General features: G+C 47.1%; 1 protein-coding gene across 2 annotated transcripts in view; it reads right to left on the reverse strand.

Annotated features, from left to right (window-relative positions):
• Positions 1 to 4137: 4137 nt before the first annotated feature.
• Positions 4138 to 12200, reverse strand: part of LOC112239246 (Fc receptor-like protein 3) — an 8562-nt gene continuing 499 nt past the window's right edge. The window contains exons 2-8 of one of the 2 annotated variants that reach the window (XM_042296444.1): positions 11613 to 11648; positions 10617 to 10901; positions 10102 to 10428; positions 9725 to 10015; positions 9353 to 9604; positions 5485 to 5598; positions 4138 to 5060 (exon numbers count right to left, since the gene is read on the reverse strand). In XM_042296444.1, coding sequence (XP_042152378.1) covers positions 4993 to 5060; positions 5485 to 5598; positions 9353 to 9604; positions 9725 to 10015; positions 10102 to 10428; positions 10617 to 10901; positions 11613 to 11648 — 1373 coding nt within the window. In that variant the 3' untranslated portion in view covers positions 4138 to 4992. Of the gene's footprint in view, positions 5064 to 5484; positions 5599 to 9352; positions 9605 to 9724; positions 10016 to 10101; positions 10429 to 10616; positions 10902 to 11612; positions 11649 to 12200 lie in introns of both variants that reach the window. The other variant, XM_042296443.1, reaches the window with a different exon arrangement.

The following is a 12200-nucleotide window of genomic DNA, read 5'->3' on the forward strand; positions in this document are numbered from 1 at the left end:
AGGGTCATATTGGTTCCAGACTTGGTGCAGAGAGAAGAGCCTAAGACTTGGGTGGCTGGAGTCTTTCACAATTGTGGTGATTATTTGTATGGCCTTTTAAGGGCATTGTGGATATCCTGCCCGTGTCCCAGCATTGGGCCAGTAACTGGGCTATACCCCAGCCTCCACCTGTCTGGGTTCAGTGTTTCTTCCTTCAAGGGATTTGATATATACGGAAGTCCAGAGAGGACATACAGAATAAAAACAGAATTCCCTCGTTATGTCGAGATCACGACTTATATATCTCGTGATCACGACATAACAAAGTACACTTTGTAAATAAGAGTGTACGTATTGATGATAGATGGACAGTATGACTCAGGCGGCAGAGCCCAGTGGATCAGCACATATGTTTTTATTGATTGCTACACTAAGGGATGGTACATTTCATGCTAACATCATGCTTTCATTTGTGTTTGGAGCTAATTATTAGTTTATAAGTTAGATTTTTAGCAAGTTAAATGTGTCTTACCTTGAGCTAAATGTGTCTTACCTTGAGCTAAATGTGTCTTACCTTGAGCTAAATGTGTCTTACCTTGAGCTAAATGTGTCTTACCTTGAGCTAAATGTGTCTTACCTTGAGCTAAATGTGTCTTACCTTGAGCTAAATGTGTCTTACCTTGAGCTAAATGTGTCTTACCTTGAGCTAAATGTGTCTTACCTTGAGCTAAATGTGTCTTACCTTGAGCTAAATGTGTCTTACCTTGAGCTAAATGTGTCTTACCTTGAGCTAAATGTGTCTTACCTTGAGCTAAGAGCTTGTTGGGGGAGATAATCCCTCATGGGGTATTTAAGCACTGAACGATGCCTGACCGGCAGCTCTGTTTCCCAGGCTGTGTGCCACCCCAAGACCACAGCCAATCGCATGCAAGCAAACATAGCTAACTTAGACATCTTGTGAGCGAGCAAGACTATGCTGGTTGTTAGCTTGCATGCCTGATATGTGCATAATTGTAAAGGACACTTCATGTTTTATGGATAATATTTACAGTGTAGGTGAGCTCCATTCCTGACAGGCTGATCAGATTCAATTTCCGAGCTGGATCAAATTCAATAGCAGCCTCAGATGCTGATGAATCAGGATTCTGCTCTTTCATAGACAAAGCACCTTGCAGGCAGATTATAGCAGTCAGTGCATTATGTACGTGATCAACAGTGGGTGTGCTCTATTCCTGGCAGTCTAATCTGATTCAATAGCAGCCTCAGAGGCTGATGAATCAGGATGCTGCCTTGTAGGCTGTCTGCAAGGAGCTTTACCTACGAAACAGCCTACAAGGCAGAATCCAGATTTATCAGCCCGAGGCTACTATTGAATCTGCTCAGCTTGAATAGAGCTCGCCCACTCTGGATGATATGCATCAGCTTATAAAGTGCTGACAGCTAGTCTGCCTGCAAGGAGCAGAATTCTGATTTATCAGCCTGAGTCCAAAAATGGTGAACTAGGCCTTTACTGGTCCTGTATGAGCAGAAACAAATAGTCCATAAGTCATTGTTTAGAATTGATTAATGCATTTGTGTGGTAAACTGATATCAGTAGCTTTGTTTCCATTAATTGTCCAGTGACATTTAGAAAGTTCAAATAGAAAATCCCCATGGTCTGTGTCATGGTGAGACTTGCCCTCTTGTAGAACTGAAATAATTGTATTATGAAACTTGCATCCAATCCAGCTGATCAGAATAACAACTCGAAACAAATAAACATTGTTGTTGTTGTAGAAAAATAGATTTAGCAGGCACTTAGAATTAAATGTGGAGTGGAGCTTCATTAATTGCGTTGACATCAAGCGCCTTGTGTACCTTCAAAATTATTCAGCAATCATAATGTGAGAATCCTCATTTCTCACAATAAAGTTAGATCAAATAAAAATCTGCACCTGTCAAATGGATAAAAATGATTCAAATGTTGTAGCGCTTCACACGTGTTTTTTTGCGACATTGCTTTTGTCGATTAAACCGGTGTCAATAGAAACCACAATGTTAGAATAAATCCTAGGCCAGGGGTCATCCATTCGTGGATGCCAACTACCGTAAGCATCTAATAACGATATCTTCTGGCCTGGGGGAGATTTGTTAAGAGCCCCAACTCGTTCTGAATGTTAAAATGCTTGCGGTACTGTTTTGGAGACATAAGGAATGTATCTTTTATATCAGTGAGAAATAGTCTAAAAAAAGGTTCAATTACTACACACCTTTATAGGGTTAGGGTTCCCACATTACAGCACCTGTTTACAGAAGACAGAGGTGTACCTGTGCTAATTAGCTATTCCCGTCGCCGAACACCTGTGTGTAACCCGAAGACTGACTCCACAAATGTGTTTTTGCAACAATAACAAAATACTGTCTGCTGCAACTGTGTGAAAACCTGATAAAAATTGTGCACAGGAAGTGTATAAATAGGTGAAATGATTTTGATGTGATTTTAAAGTACAGGGATTTATATTTCTAAAAACCATACAGCAATTGACAATCAATTCACATTTAGATGGAGTATTTGCAGTGGTGTAAAAAGTACTCAATTGTCATACATTTTCTACTCACCAAATGGCACCATTCTTATTTACAGATTGCCAGGGGCTCCACTCCAACACAATTTACAAATGAAGCATGTGTGTTTAGTGAGTCCTCCAGATCAGAGGCAGTAGGGATGACCAGGGATATTCTCTGTTTAGTGAGTCCTCCAGATCAGAGGGAGTAGGGATGACCAGGGATGTTCTCTGTTTAGTGAGTCCTCCAGATCAGAGGCAGTAGGGATGACCAGGGATATTCTCTGTTTAGTGAGTCTGTCAGATCAGAGGCAGTAGGGATGACCAGGGATATTCTCTGTTTAGTGAGTCTGCCAGATCAGAGGGAGTAGGGATGTCCAGGGATATTCTCTGTTTAGTGAGTCTGTCAGATCAGAGGCAGTAGGGATGACCAGGGATATTCTCTGTTTAGTGAGTCCTCCAGATCAGAGGCAGTAGGGATGACCAGGGATATTCTCTGTTTAGTGAGTCTGCCAGATCAGAGGGAGTAGGGATGTCCAGGGATATTCTCTGTTTAGTGAGTCTGTCAGATCAGAGGCAGTAGGGATGACCAGGGATATTCTCTGTTTAGTGAGTCCTCCAGATCAGAGGCAGTAGGGATGACCAGGGATGTTCTCTGTTTAGTGAGTCCTCCAGATCAGAGGCAGTAGGGATGACCAGGGATATTCTCTGTTTAGTGAGTCCTCCAGATCAGAGGCAGTAGGGATGACCAGGGATACTCTGTTTAGTGAGTCCTCCAGATCAGAGGCAGTAGGGATGACCAGGGATATTCTCTGTTTAGTGAGTCCTTCAGATCAGAGGCAGTAGGGATGACCAGGGATGTTCTCTTAATAAGTGTGTGAATTAGACCATGTTACTGTCCTACTAAGCTTTCAAAATGCAACTTTGTACTTTCAAGTGTCAGGGGATAATGGATGGAGTATGGAGTATGTATGGAGTAAAAAGTACATTATTTTCTTTAGGAGTGCAGTGAAGTAAAACTCAAAGTTGTCAAAAATATAAAATAGTAAAGTACTTGATACATTCTAAGTAGTTGTTTTGGGTATTTTTACACCACTGACTATTTGGCTGTTTCAGCTTCCAGAGCCAATTCACTTTGAGACACAAGGTCCTCTGACTATGGAGTAACATTAGGCTACTCTCGTCCATTATTGGGCTAGGCCAGGGGTACTCAAGTACTATTTCAGAAGGTCCAATCACTCAATCTCCTAGGTGGCAAAGGTCCAGATGGATATTGTAATTTATCGGCGTATTAACCAACCCCACTCCCCGTAACCCACACGACCCCAAACTGTTAACACACCCCTCTTTTGGTTTGTTTATACAATACTGACCTCTACTGCATGACTAATATAGTTGTAGAAAGATTCCAAGAAGGACTTTAACGTGTCAGTCTCTCAGTGGAACAAAGAGGAATCATAATCAATAATACTTATCAACATGAATCGTTGTTCACACACCAATGTGCAATAGACAGACTAAAACATTTCAGCCAACTGAACACTATACGATTTTACAATCTTATCAGTACCTAACAATAGTATACAAGTTCCTCTCATGTGACAGTCAAGCAAAGTCAGACTGAAAATATATTTTATTGGCAAAAACATCAAATAAAGTATATCTATTTAACATTAAATTCCACAGCTCCTGTCACTCTAAAACAAATGTACATTAAAACCAAGAAAAGTTGCCAATCCATTTAGACTGATATTTAAGACAAATAGATTTACAACATTTTACAGTTTTGCAGGCCTAATGTTATGGTATCATGGAAAGACCTACAGCCTGAATATTTAGTAAAAGAAACCAATCAATTAAATTTAAAAATAAGAAAATTTTAAAAAAAGGACTAAAAATAATAGAAAAGGTGTTAAGTGTGGCTGAGGGTGGCTTTGTGGCACATAACCAATCCAGTGTGAAAGTAACTTCCCCTTTACTGTCCAATCATGTCCATGTGTACTGAATGGGCCTCAAGCTAATCTCATCAAATTCACAAAAACGCATTTAAGATAAATGTAAAATAAATGTGGTTGTGGATGAATATACTTCTACCAGATGCATTTTATTTAGTTTTTGTCCATTAAAAAAATGACAAAAGTTGAAAACCTACAAGGGCGAGGGAATACAGTGGTCTTCTTGAAGTCTTCCTGGTTACCATCTTCCTGGTTACCATCACAGCATATTCCCATGCTGGGTGGGTACGAATGCTGGCACCGAGCCCTACTGTGTCTACCCTTCATTTCACATCTCTCTCGGTCATTGAAAATCAATCAAATACTGCATGTCCACATTAATTTATAAAAAATAAAAATAAAATGTCTTACTCAAAGCTCGAACATATATATTGAACACATGTAGGTGACGATGGAAGCGCAGCTTCGTCTCATGTTAATTACAAATCACTTGGTCAGCCCCCCCCCCCCATCTCTCATGGTAATTCAATACTGATGCCTTGGTCAGTGGTGTTTCTGTCATTTCTCTTGTCTCTTGATCGAGCTGCTGAACACAGAAATAAACCATGAGGAATGAATGGTATGGACCCAGGTAACAGATATGAAGTAGTAGTGTAGTGTTTAAGAGCGTTGGGCCCAAAACAAATCCATGAGCCAATTTGATGAAAAATGTCGATGTGCCTTTGAGCAAGGCACTTAACACTAATTGCTCCTGTAGTCGCTCCGGATAAGAGCGTCTGCTAAATGACTCAAATATCAATAATCTGTTCAACATAGTAACTAATGTACGTGGCGTAGTTAAGTTTTAGACAATAATTAAAGCAGCCTGAGATGGAGTGTCTGTGGGTACAGGGGATACCTCTGCACGCTGTGGGTACAGGGGATACCTCTGCACGCTGTGGGTACAGGGGATACCTCTGCACGCTGTGGGTACAGGGGATACCTCTGTACTGGTTAGGGGTTCTTACCTTTGGCCTTACAGCATTTCACCACCAGTGCAATGGTCACCAGCAGGAAGATAGAAACCACCAGTAAACTACACAGCAGAATGAGCAAAGAGATGGACCACACTGGGTCTGGAGCTAGAGAGCGAGAGAGCGATGGATGGAGGAGAGCGAGAGGATAGAGGGCGATGGATGGAGGAGAGCGAGAGGATAGAGAGCGATGGATGGAGGAGAGCGAGAGGATAGAGAGCGATGGATGGAGGAGAGCGAGAGGATAGAGAGCGATGGATGGAGGAGAGCGAGAGGATAGAGAGCGATGGATGGAGGAGAGCGAGAGGATAGAGAGCGATGGATGGAGGAGAGCGAGAGGATAGAGGGCGATGGATGGAGGAGAGCGAGAGGATAGAGGGCGATGGATGGAGGAGAGCGAGAGGATAGAGAGCGAGAGGATAGAGAGCGATGGATGGAGGAGAGCGAGAGGATAGAGAGCGATGGATGGAGGAGAGCGAGAGGATAGAGAGCGATGGATGGAGGAGAGCGAGAGGATAGAGGGCGATGGATGGAGGAGAGCGAGAGGATAGAGGGCGAGAGGATAGAGAGCGAGAGGATAGAGAGCGATGGATGGAGGAGAGCGAGAGGATAGAGAGCGATGGATGGAGGAGAGCGAGAGATGGATGGAGGAGAGCGAGAGGATAGAGAGCGATGGATGGAGGAGAGCGAGAGGATAGAGAGCGATGGATGGAGGAGAGCGAGAGGATAGAGGGCGATGGATGGAGGAGAGCGAGAGGATAGAGGGCGATGGATGGAGGAGAGCGAGAGGATAGAGGGCGAGAGGAGAGGGCGAGAGGAGAGGATGGAGGAGAGCGAGAGGATAGAGGGCGAGAGGATAGAGGGCGAGAGGATAGAGGGCGAGAGGATAGAGGGCGAGAGGATAGAGGGCGAGAGGATAGAGGGCGAGAGGATAGAGGGCGAGAGGATAGAGGGCGAGAGGATAGAGGGCGAGAGGATAGAGGGCGAGAGGATAGAGGGCGATGGATGGAGGAGAGCGAGAGGATGGAGGAGAGCGAGAGGATAGAGGGCGATGGATGGAGGAGAGCGAGAGGATAGAGGGCGAGAGGATAGAGGGCGAGAGGATAGAGGGCGAGAGGATAGAGGGCGAGAGGATAGAGGGCGATGGATGGAGGAGAGCGAGAGGATAGAGAGCGAGAGGATAGAGGGCGAGAGGATAGAGGGCGATGGATGGAGGAGAGCGAGAGGATAGAGGGCGAGAGGATAGAGGGCGAGAGGATAGAGGGCGAGAGGATAGAGGGCGATGGATGGAGGAGAGCGAGAGGATAGAGAGCGAGAGGATAGAGGGCGATGGATGGAGGAGAGCGAGAGGATAGAGGGCGAGAGGATAGAGGGCGAGAGGATAGAGGGCGAGAGGATAGAGGGCGAGAGGATAGAGGGCGAGAGGATAGAGGGCGAGAGGATAGAGGGCGATGGATGGAGGAGAGCGAGAGGACGAGAGGATAGAGGGCGAGAGGATAGAGGGCGAGAGGATAGAGGGCGATGGATGGAGGAGAGCGAGAGGATAGAGGGCGAGAGGATAGAGGGCGAGAGGATAGAGAGCGATGGATGGAGGAGAGCGAGAGGATAGAGAGCGATGGATGGAGGAGAGCGAGAGGATAGAGAGCGAGAGGATAGAGAGCGAGAGGATAGAGAGCGAGAGGATAGAGGGCGAGAGGATAGAGGGCGAGAGGATAGAGGGCGAGAGGATAGAGGGCGAGAGGATAGAGGGCGAGAGGATAGAGGGCGAGAGGATAGAGGGCGATGGATGGAGGAGGGCGATGGATGGAGGAGGGCGAGAGGATAGAGGGCGAGAGGATAGAGGGCGAGAGGATAGAGGGCGAGAGGATAGAGAGCGAGAGGATAGAGAGCGAGAGGATAGAGAGCGAGAGGATAGAGGGCGATGGATGGAGGAGAGCGAGAGGATAGAGGGCGAGAGGATAGAGGGCGAGAGGATAGAGGAGCGAGAGGATAGCGAGAGGATAGAGGGCGAGAGGATAGAGGGCGAGAGGATAGAGGGCGAGAGGATAGAGGGCGAGAGGATAGAGGGCGAGAGGATAGAGGGCGAGAGGATAGAGGGCGAGAGGATAGAGGGCGATGGATGGAGGAGGGCGATGGATGGAGGAGAGCGAGAGGATAGAGGGCGAGAGGATAGAGGGCGAGAGGATAGAGGGCGAGAGGATAGAGGGCGAGAGGATAGAGGATAGCGAGAGGATAGAGGGCGAGAGGATAGAGGGCGAGAGGATAGAGGGCGAGAGGATAGAGGGCGAGAGGATAGAGAGCGAGAGGATAGAGAGCGAGAGGATAGAGAGCGAGAGATAGAGAGCGAGAGGATAGAGAGCGAGAGGATAGAGAGCGAGAGGATAGAGAGCGAGAGGATAGAGAGCGAGAGGATAGAGAGCGAGAGGATAGAGAGCGAGAGGATAGAGGGCGAGAGGATAGAGGGCGAGAGGATAGAGGGCGAGAGGATAGAGGGCGAGAGGATAGAGAGCGATGGATGGAGGAGAGCGAGAGGATAGAGAGCGAGAGGATAGCGGGCGAGAGGATAGCGGGCGAGAGGATAGCGGGCGAGAGGATAGCGGGCGAGAGGATAGCGGGCGAGAGGATAGAGGGCGAGAGGATAGAGGGCGAGAGGATAGAGGGCGATGGATGGAGGAGAGCGAGAGGATAGAGAGCGAGAGGATAGAGAGCGAGAGGATAGAGAGCGAGAGGATAGAGAGCGAGAGGATAGAGAGCGAGAGGATAGAGAGCGAGAGGATAGAGAGCGAGAGGATAGCGGGCGAGAGGATAGCGGGCGAGAGGATAGCGGGCGAGAGGATAGCGGGCGAGAGGATAGCGGGCGAGAGGATAGAGGGCGAGAGGATGGAGGGCGAGAGGATGGAGGGCGAGAGGATGGAGGGCGAGAGGATGGAGGGCGATGGATGGAGGAGGGCGAGAGGATAGAGGGCGAGAGATAGAGAGCGAGAGGATAGAGAGCGAGAGGATAGAGGGCGAGAGGATAGAGGGCGAGAGGATAGAGGGCGAGAGGATAGAGGGCGAGAGGATAGAGGGCGAGAGGATAGAGGGCGAGAGGATAGAGGGCGAGAGGATAGAGGGCGAGAGGATAGAGGGCGAGAGGATAGAGGGCGAGAGGATAGAGGGCGAGAGGATAGAGGGCGAGAGGATAGAGGGCGAGAGGATAGAGGGCGAGAGGATAGAGGGCGAGAGGATAGAGGGCGAGAGGATAGAGGGCGAGAGGATAGAGGGCGAGAGGATAGAGGGCGAGAGGATAGAGAGCGAGAGGATAGAGAGCGAGAGGATAGAGAGCGAGAGGATAGAGAGCGAGAGGATAGAGAGCGAGAGGATAGAGGGCGAGAGGATAGAGGGCGAGAGGATAGAGGGCGAGAGGATAGAGGGCGAGAGGATAGAGGGCGAGAGGATAGAGGGCGAGAGGATAGAGGGCGAGAGGATAGAGGGCGAGAGGATAGAGGGCGAGAGGATAGAGGGCGAGAGGATAGAGGGCGAGAGGATAGAGGGAGAGGATAGAGAGCGAGAGGATAGAGAGCGAGAGGATAGAGAGCGAGAGGATAGAGAGCGAGAGGATAGAGAGCGAGAGGATAGAGAGCGAGAGGATAGAGAGCGAGAGGATAGAGAGCGAGAGGATAGAGGGCGAGAGGATAGAGGGCGAGAGGATAGAGGGCGAGAGGATAGAGGGCGAGAGGATAGAGAGCGATGGATGGAGGAGAGCGAGAGAATAGAGAGATGAGGAATTGAGATCTACTGGTCATACAAACTGACACACTGTGTATACAGACACACCCCTTAGAAATAACATACAAACACTAAAGGTGCATTTATCTCTCACCTCTCACAGACACCCAGCTCCCATGTGATTCTCCCTGGTCTAGTTGTTTACACCGGTACCATCCTTCATCTGACTGTGTTGCTGCAGGGATGGTCATCTCTCCTGTTAGCTCAGTCTTAGTGAGGTAGCCATTGTCCATCCATTTATGAAACTCGGCACTGAGGTTTGATGGGGACCCCTGATATCTGCAGCGGAGAGTCACAGAATCTCCCTCAGTCACAGGAAGAGCAGGGCTTTCCAGGGCCACACCCTCTGTACAGCACCAATCACAGTACAGTACAGTTACAGTCTATCAGACTGAAGAAACAACTCGTCACCATATCATTGGTGGATGCTGGGTTATAATTCATCTTATTAAAGGGTTAGACTTACTAAGGGTCACTGTGATGTTGACGGCATTACTGTACTCTCCTGACTCAGACTCGCACCAGTACACGCCAGTGTCTGACCAGACATCTGTAGTTGTGAAGATGCACGTGGATCCTGTCACTGATCCCCAGTCAGTAGGACACTCCAATACTTTGGGTTCTTCCCATCGTAAGTACCTCTTCACTCTCCATCTATTAGAGTCCCCCTGCACAGCACAGCCCAGCGAGACAGACTCATTGTAAAAAAACTGAACTCTGTTGGGACTGACAGTCAGAGAGGCTGAAGGAGACTGACCTGAAACACACAGAAATACAGAGAGAGAGAGAGAGATGAGACTGAGGTCAGGGTGCAGACTGTGACACAGAGAAAGAGTGACTCACCTTCTACCCAGAGAAACTGGAGTTCACTGAAGTGTGTGTAATAGACTGGGTCTCCTCTCTCAGCTCTACACACATATCTCTCTCTGTGACTCAGACCAACCAGGCTGAGAGAGTAGGAGCCTCCAGCCGCTCCGTCACTGTCCGGTAGCAGCTCTGGAAAGAAGTCCTTGTCTGGATAAGAGGGGAACCCTTCCCTGTAGGGTACAGCCTTGTACCAGGAGAACCTCCAGCCTGTATACGAATCTCCAACCTCACAGCTCAGCGTTACTGAGTCTCCAGCATTCGCCCACCATGAAGGAGACATGGTCAGGTGAGGAGAAACCATCCCTGAAGTGGAGGGGAGATCATTTGTACCACAGTGATCTGTTACAGTTTTAAAAAATATATAATTTATACTTGAATAGTCACCAAACATTCATATTGAAGTCACTTTATGAAGCCATTCTCATGTTCTGACACTACATCTAATATTACCTCGCCACTTCTCTCTCAACAACGCAGACATACACACTCACATGACACGGTTAGTGTGACGTCATCACTGATGCTGGACTTCTGGGAGTTACTCCTCCGTACTCCCATACAGCTGTAGACGCCATTATCAGACGGTTCAACAGGACCGAGACTGTATTCATTCTGACTAGAGGAGGAAACGAGGCCGTTAAGACCTCTGTACCACCGGTACTCCCAGTCAGTGACTCCGTCGTCCTGTATGTCACATCGGAGGGTGACGGTCTCTCCTTGGTATATCGCCGTCGGTGTCCGTTTAGGCTGCAGAGTTAAAACAGCTCTGGGCGGCTCTGGACGAACAGAGAAAATAAGCATCAATGTAACACAAACAGTCTTACTTTACAACACACAAAACAGTTATCATTAATCAAACCAGAAAACTAACTGAACACATTGAGTAACTACATGTGAGCTCACAAATAAAATGCACTTAAATGTTATTTATAGTTCATTGTTTAAATGATCATGTTATAGTCAGAATGTATTCTGATAAAAATACAGTTCAATAGTATTTTAGATTTATTTTTAGTGACCAAATGTCTTTGTGTCGTCATGAGAGAGAGAAAAAACTATGTCCAGAAGTAAATAGGAAATGCTACTGGTGTGCGTCTTCATGGTGTCTACTGGTGTGCGTCTTCATGGTGTCTACTGGTGTGCGTCTTCATGGTGTCTACTGGTGTGCGTCTTCATGGTGTCTACTGGTGTGCGTCTTCATGGTGTCTACTGGTGTGCGTCTTCATGGTGTCTACTGGTGTGCGTCTTCATGGTGTCTACTGGTGTGCGTCTTCATGGTGTCTACTGGTGTGCGTCTTCATGGTGTCTACTGGTGTGCGTCTTCATGGTGTCTACTGGTGTGCGTCTTCATGGTGTCTACTGGTGTGCGTCTTCATGGTGTCTACTGGTGTGCGTCTTCATGGTGTCTACTGGTGTGCGTCTTCATGGTGTCTACTGGTGTGCATCTTCATGTTGTCTACTGGTGTGGAGAGAAGAATGGGACTCACCTTGGCTTTGTTCATAGCAGGTGAGAGCACTCAGCACTAAAACACACACAGAGAGAGAGAGAGAAAAGCCATCACGCCACACTATCACATAACAACCTAACCGCAGCAATTAAAGGGGCAATCCGGGATTTGATAAACATCAAAAACATTTTAATTAACAACTCGGGGATGGAGAAATGTAACACCTCAAATTCATAGACAAAGCCATGGCTGCAGGGACTGACCATCCATGAGATCAAATGATCTGCTGTTTGATCTGACAATTAATCTTGATAGTTGTACAGTCGTCTCAAACAAAACAGAAGGACCGCAGCGTTACTCTGGACCCTGATTGCTCTTTTGACAAACATATCAAGAATACTTCAAGGGCAGCTTGTTTTCCCAAAAATCAAACTTTTTTCCCAATAATTTGATTAATTGATTGTTGACATTTACCTTGTTTACAAACAAACAATGGAGTAAAACAATATTATGGCCTCTGATTGGGTATAACAGCTGAACTAAGCTCATGAGGCCATTATAAGTTATAGCCTATTCTGCAAGAATCATTGGACAACCTGTATGTCATTAATTTAAAATGCTCCAATC

Source organism: Oncorhynchus tshawytscha, linkage group LG13 (genome assembly GCF_018296145.1).
Source record: "Oncorhynchus tshawytscha isolate Ot180627B linkage group LG13, Otsh_v2.0, whole genome shotgun sequence".
Taxonomy (NCBI): Eukaryota; Metazoa; Chordata; class Actinopteri; order Salmoniformes; family Salmonidae; genus Oncorhynchus; species Oncorhynchus tshawytscha.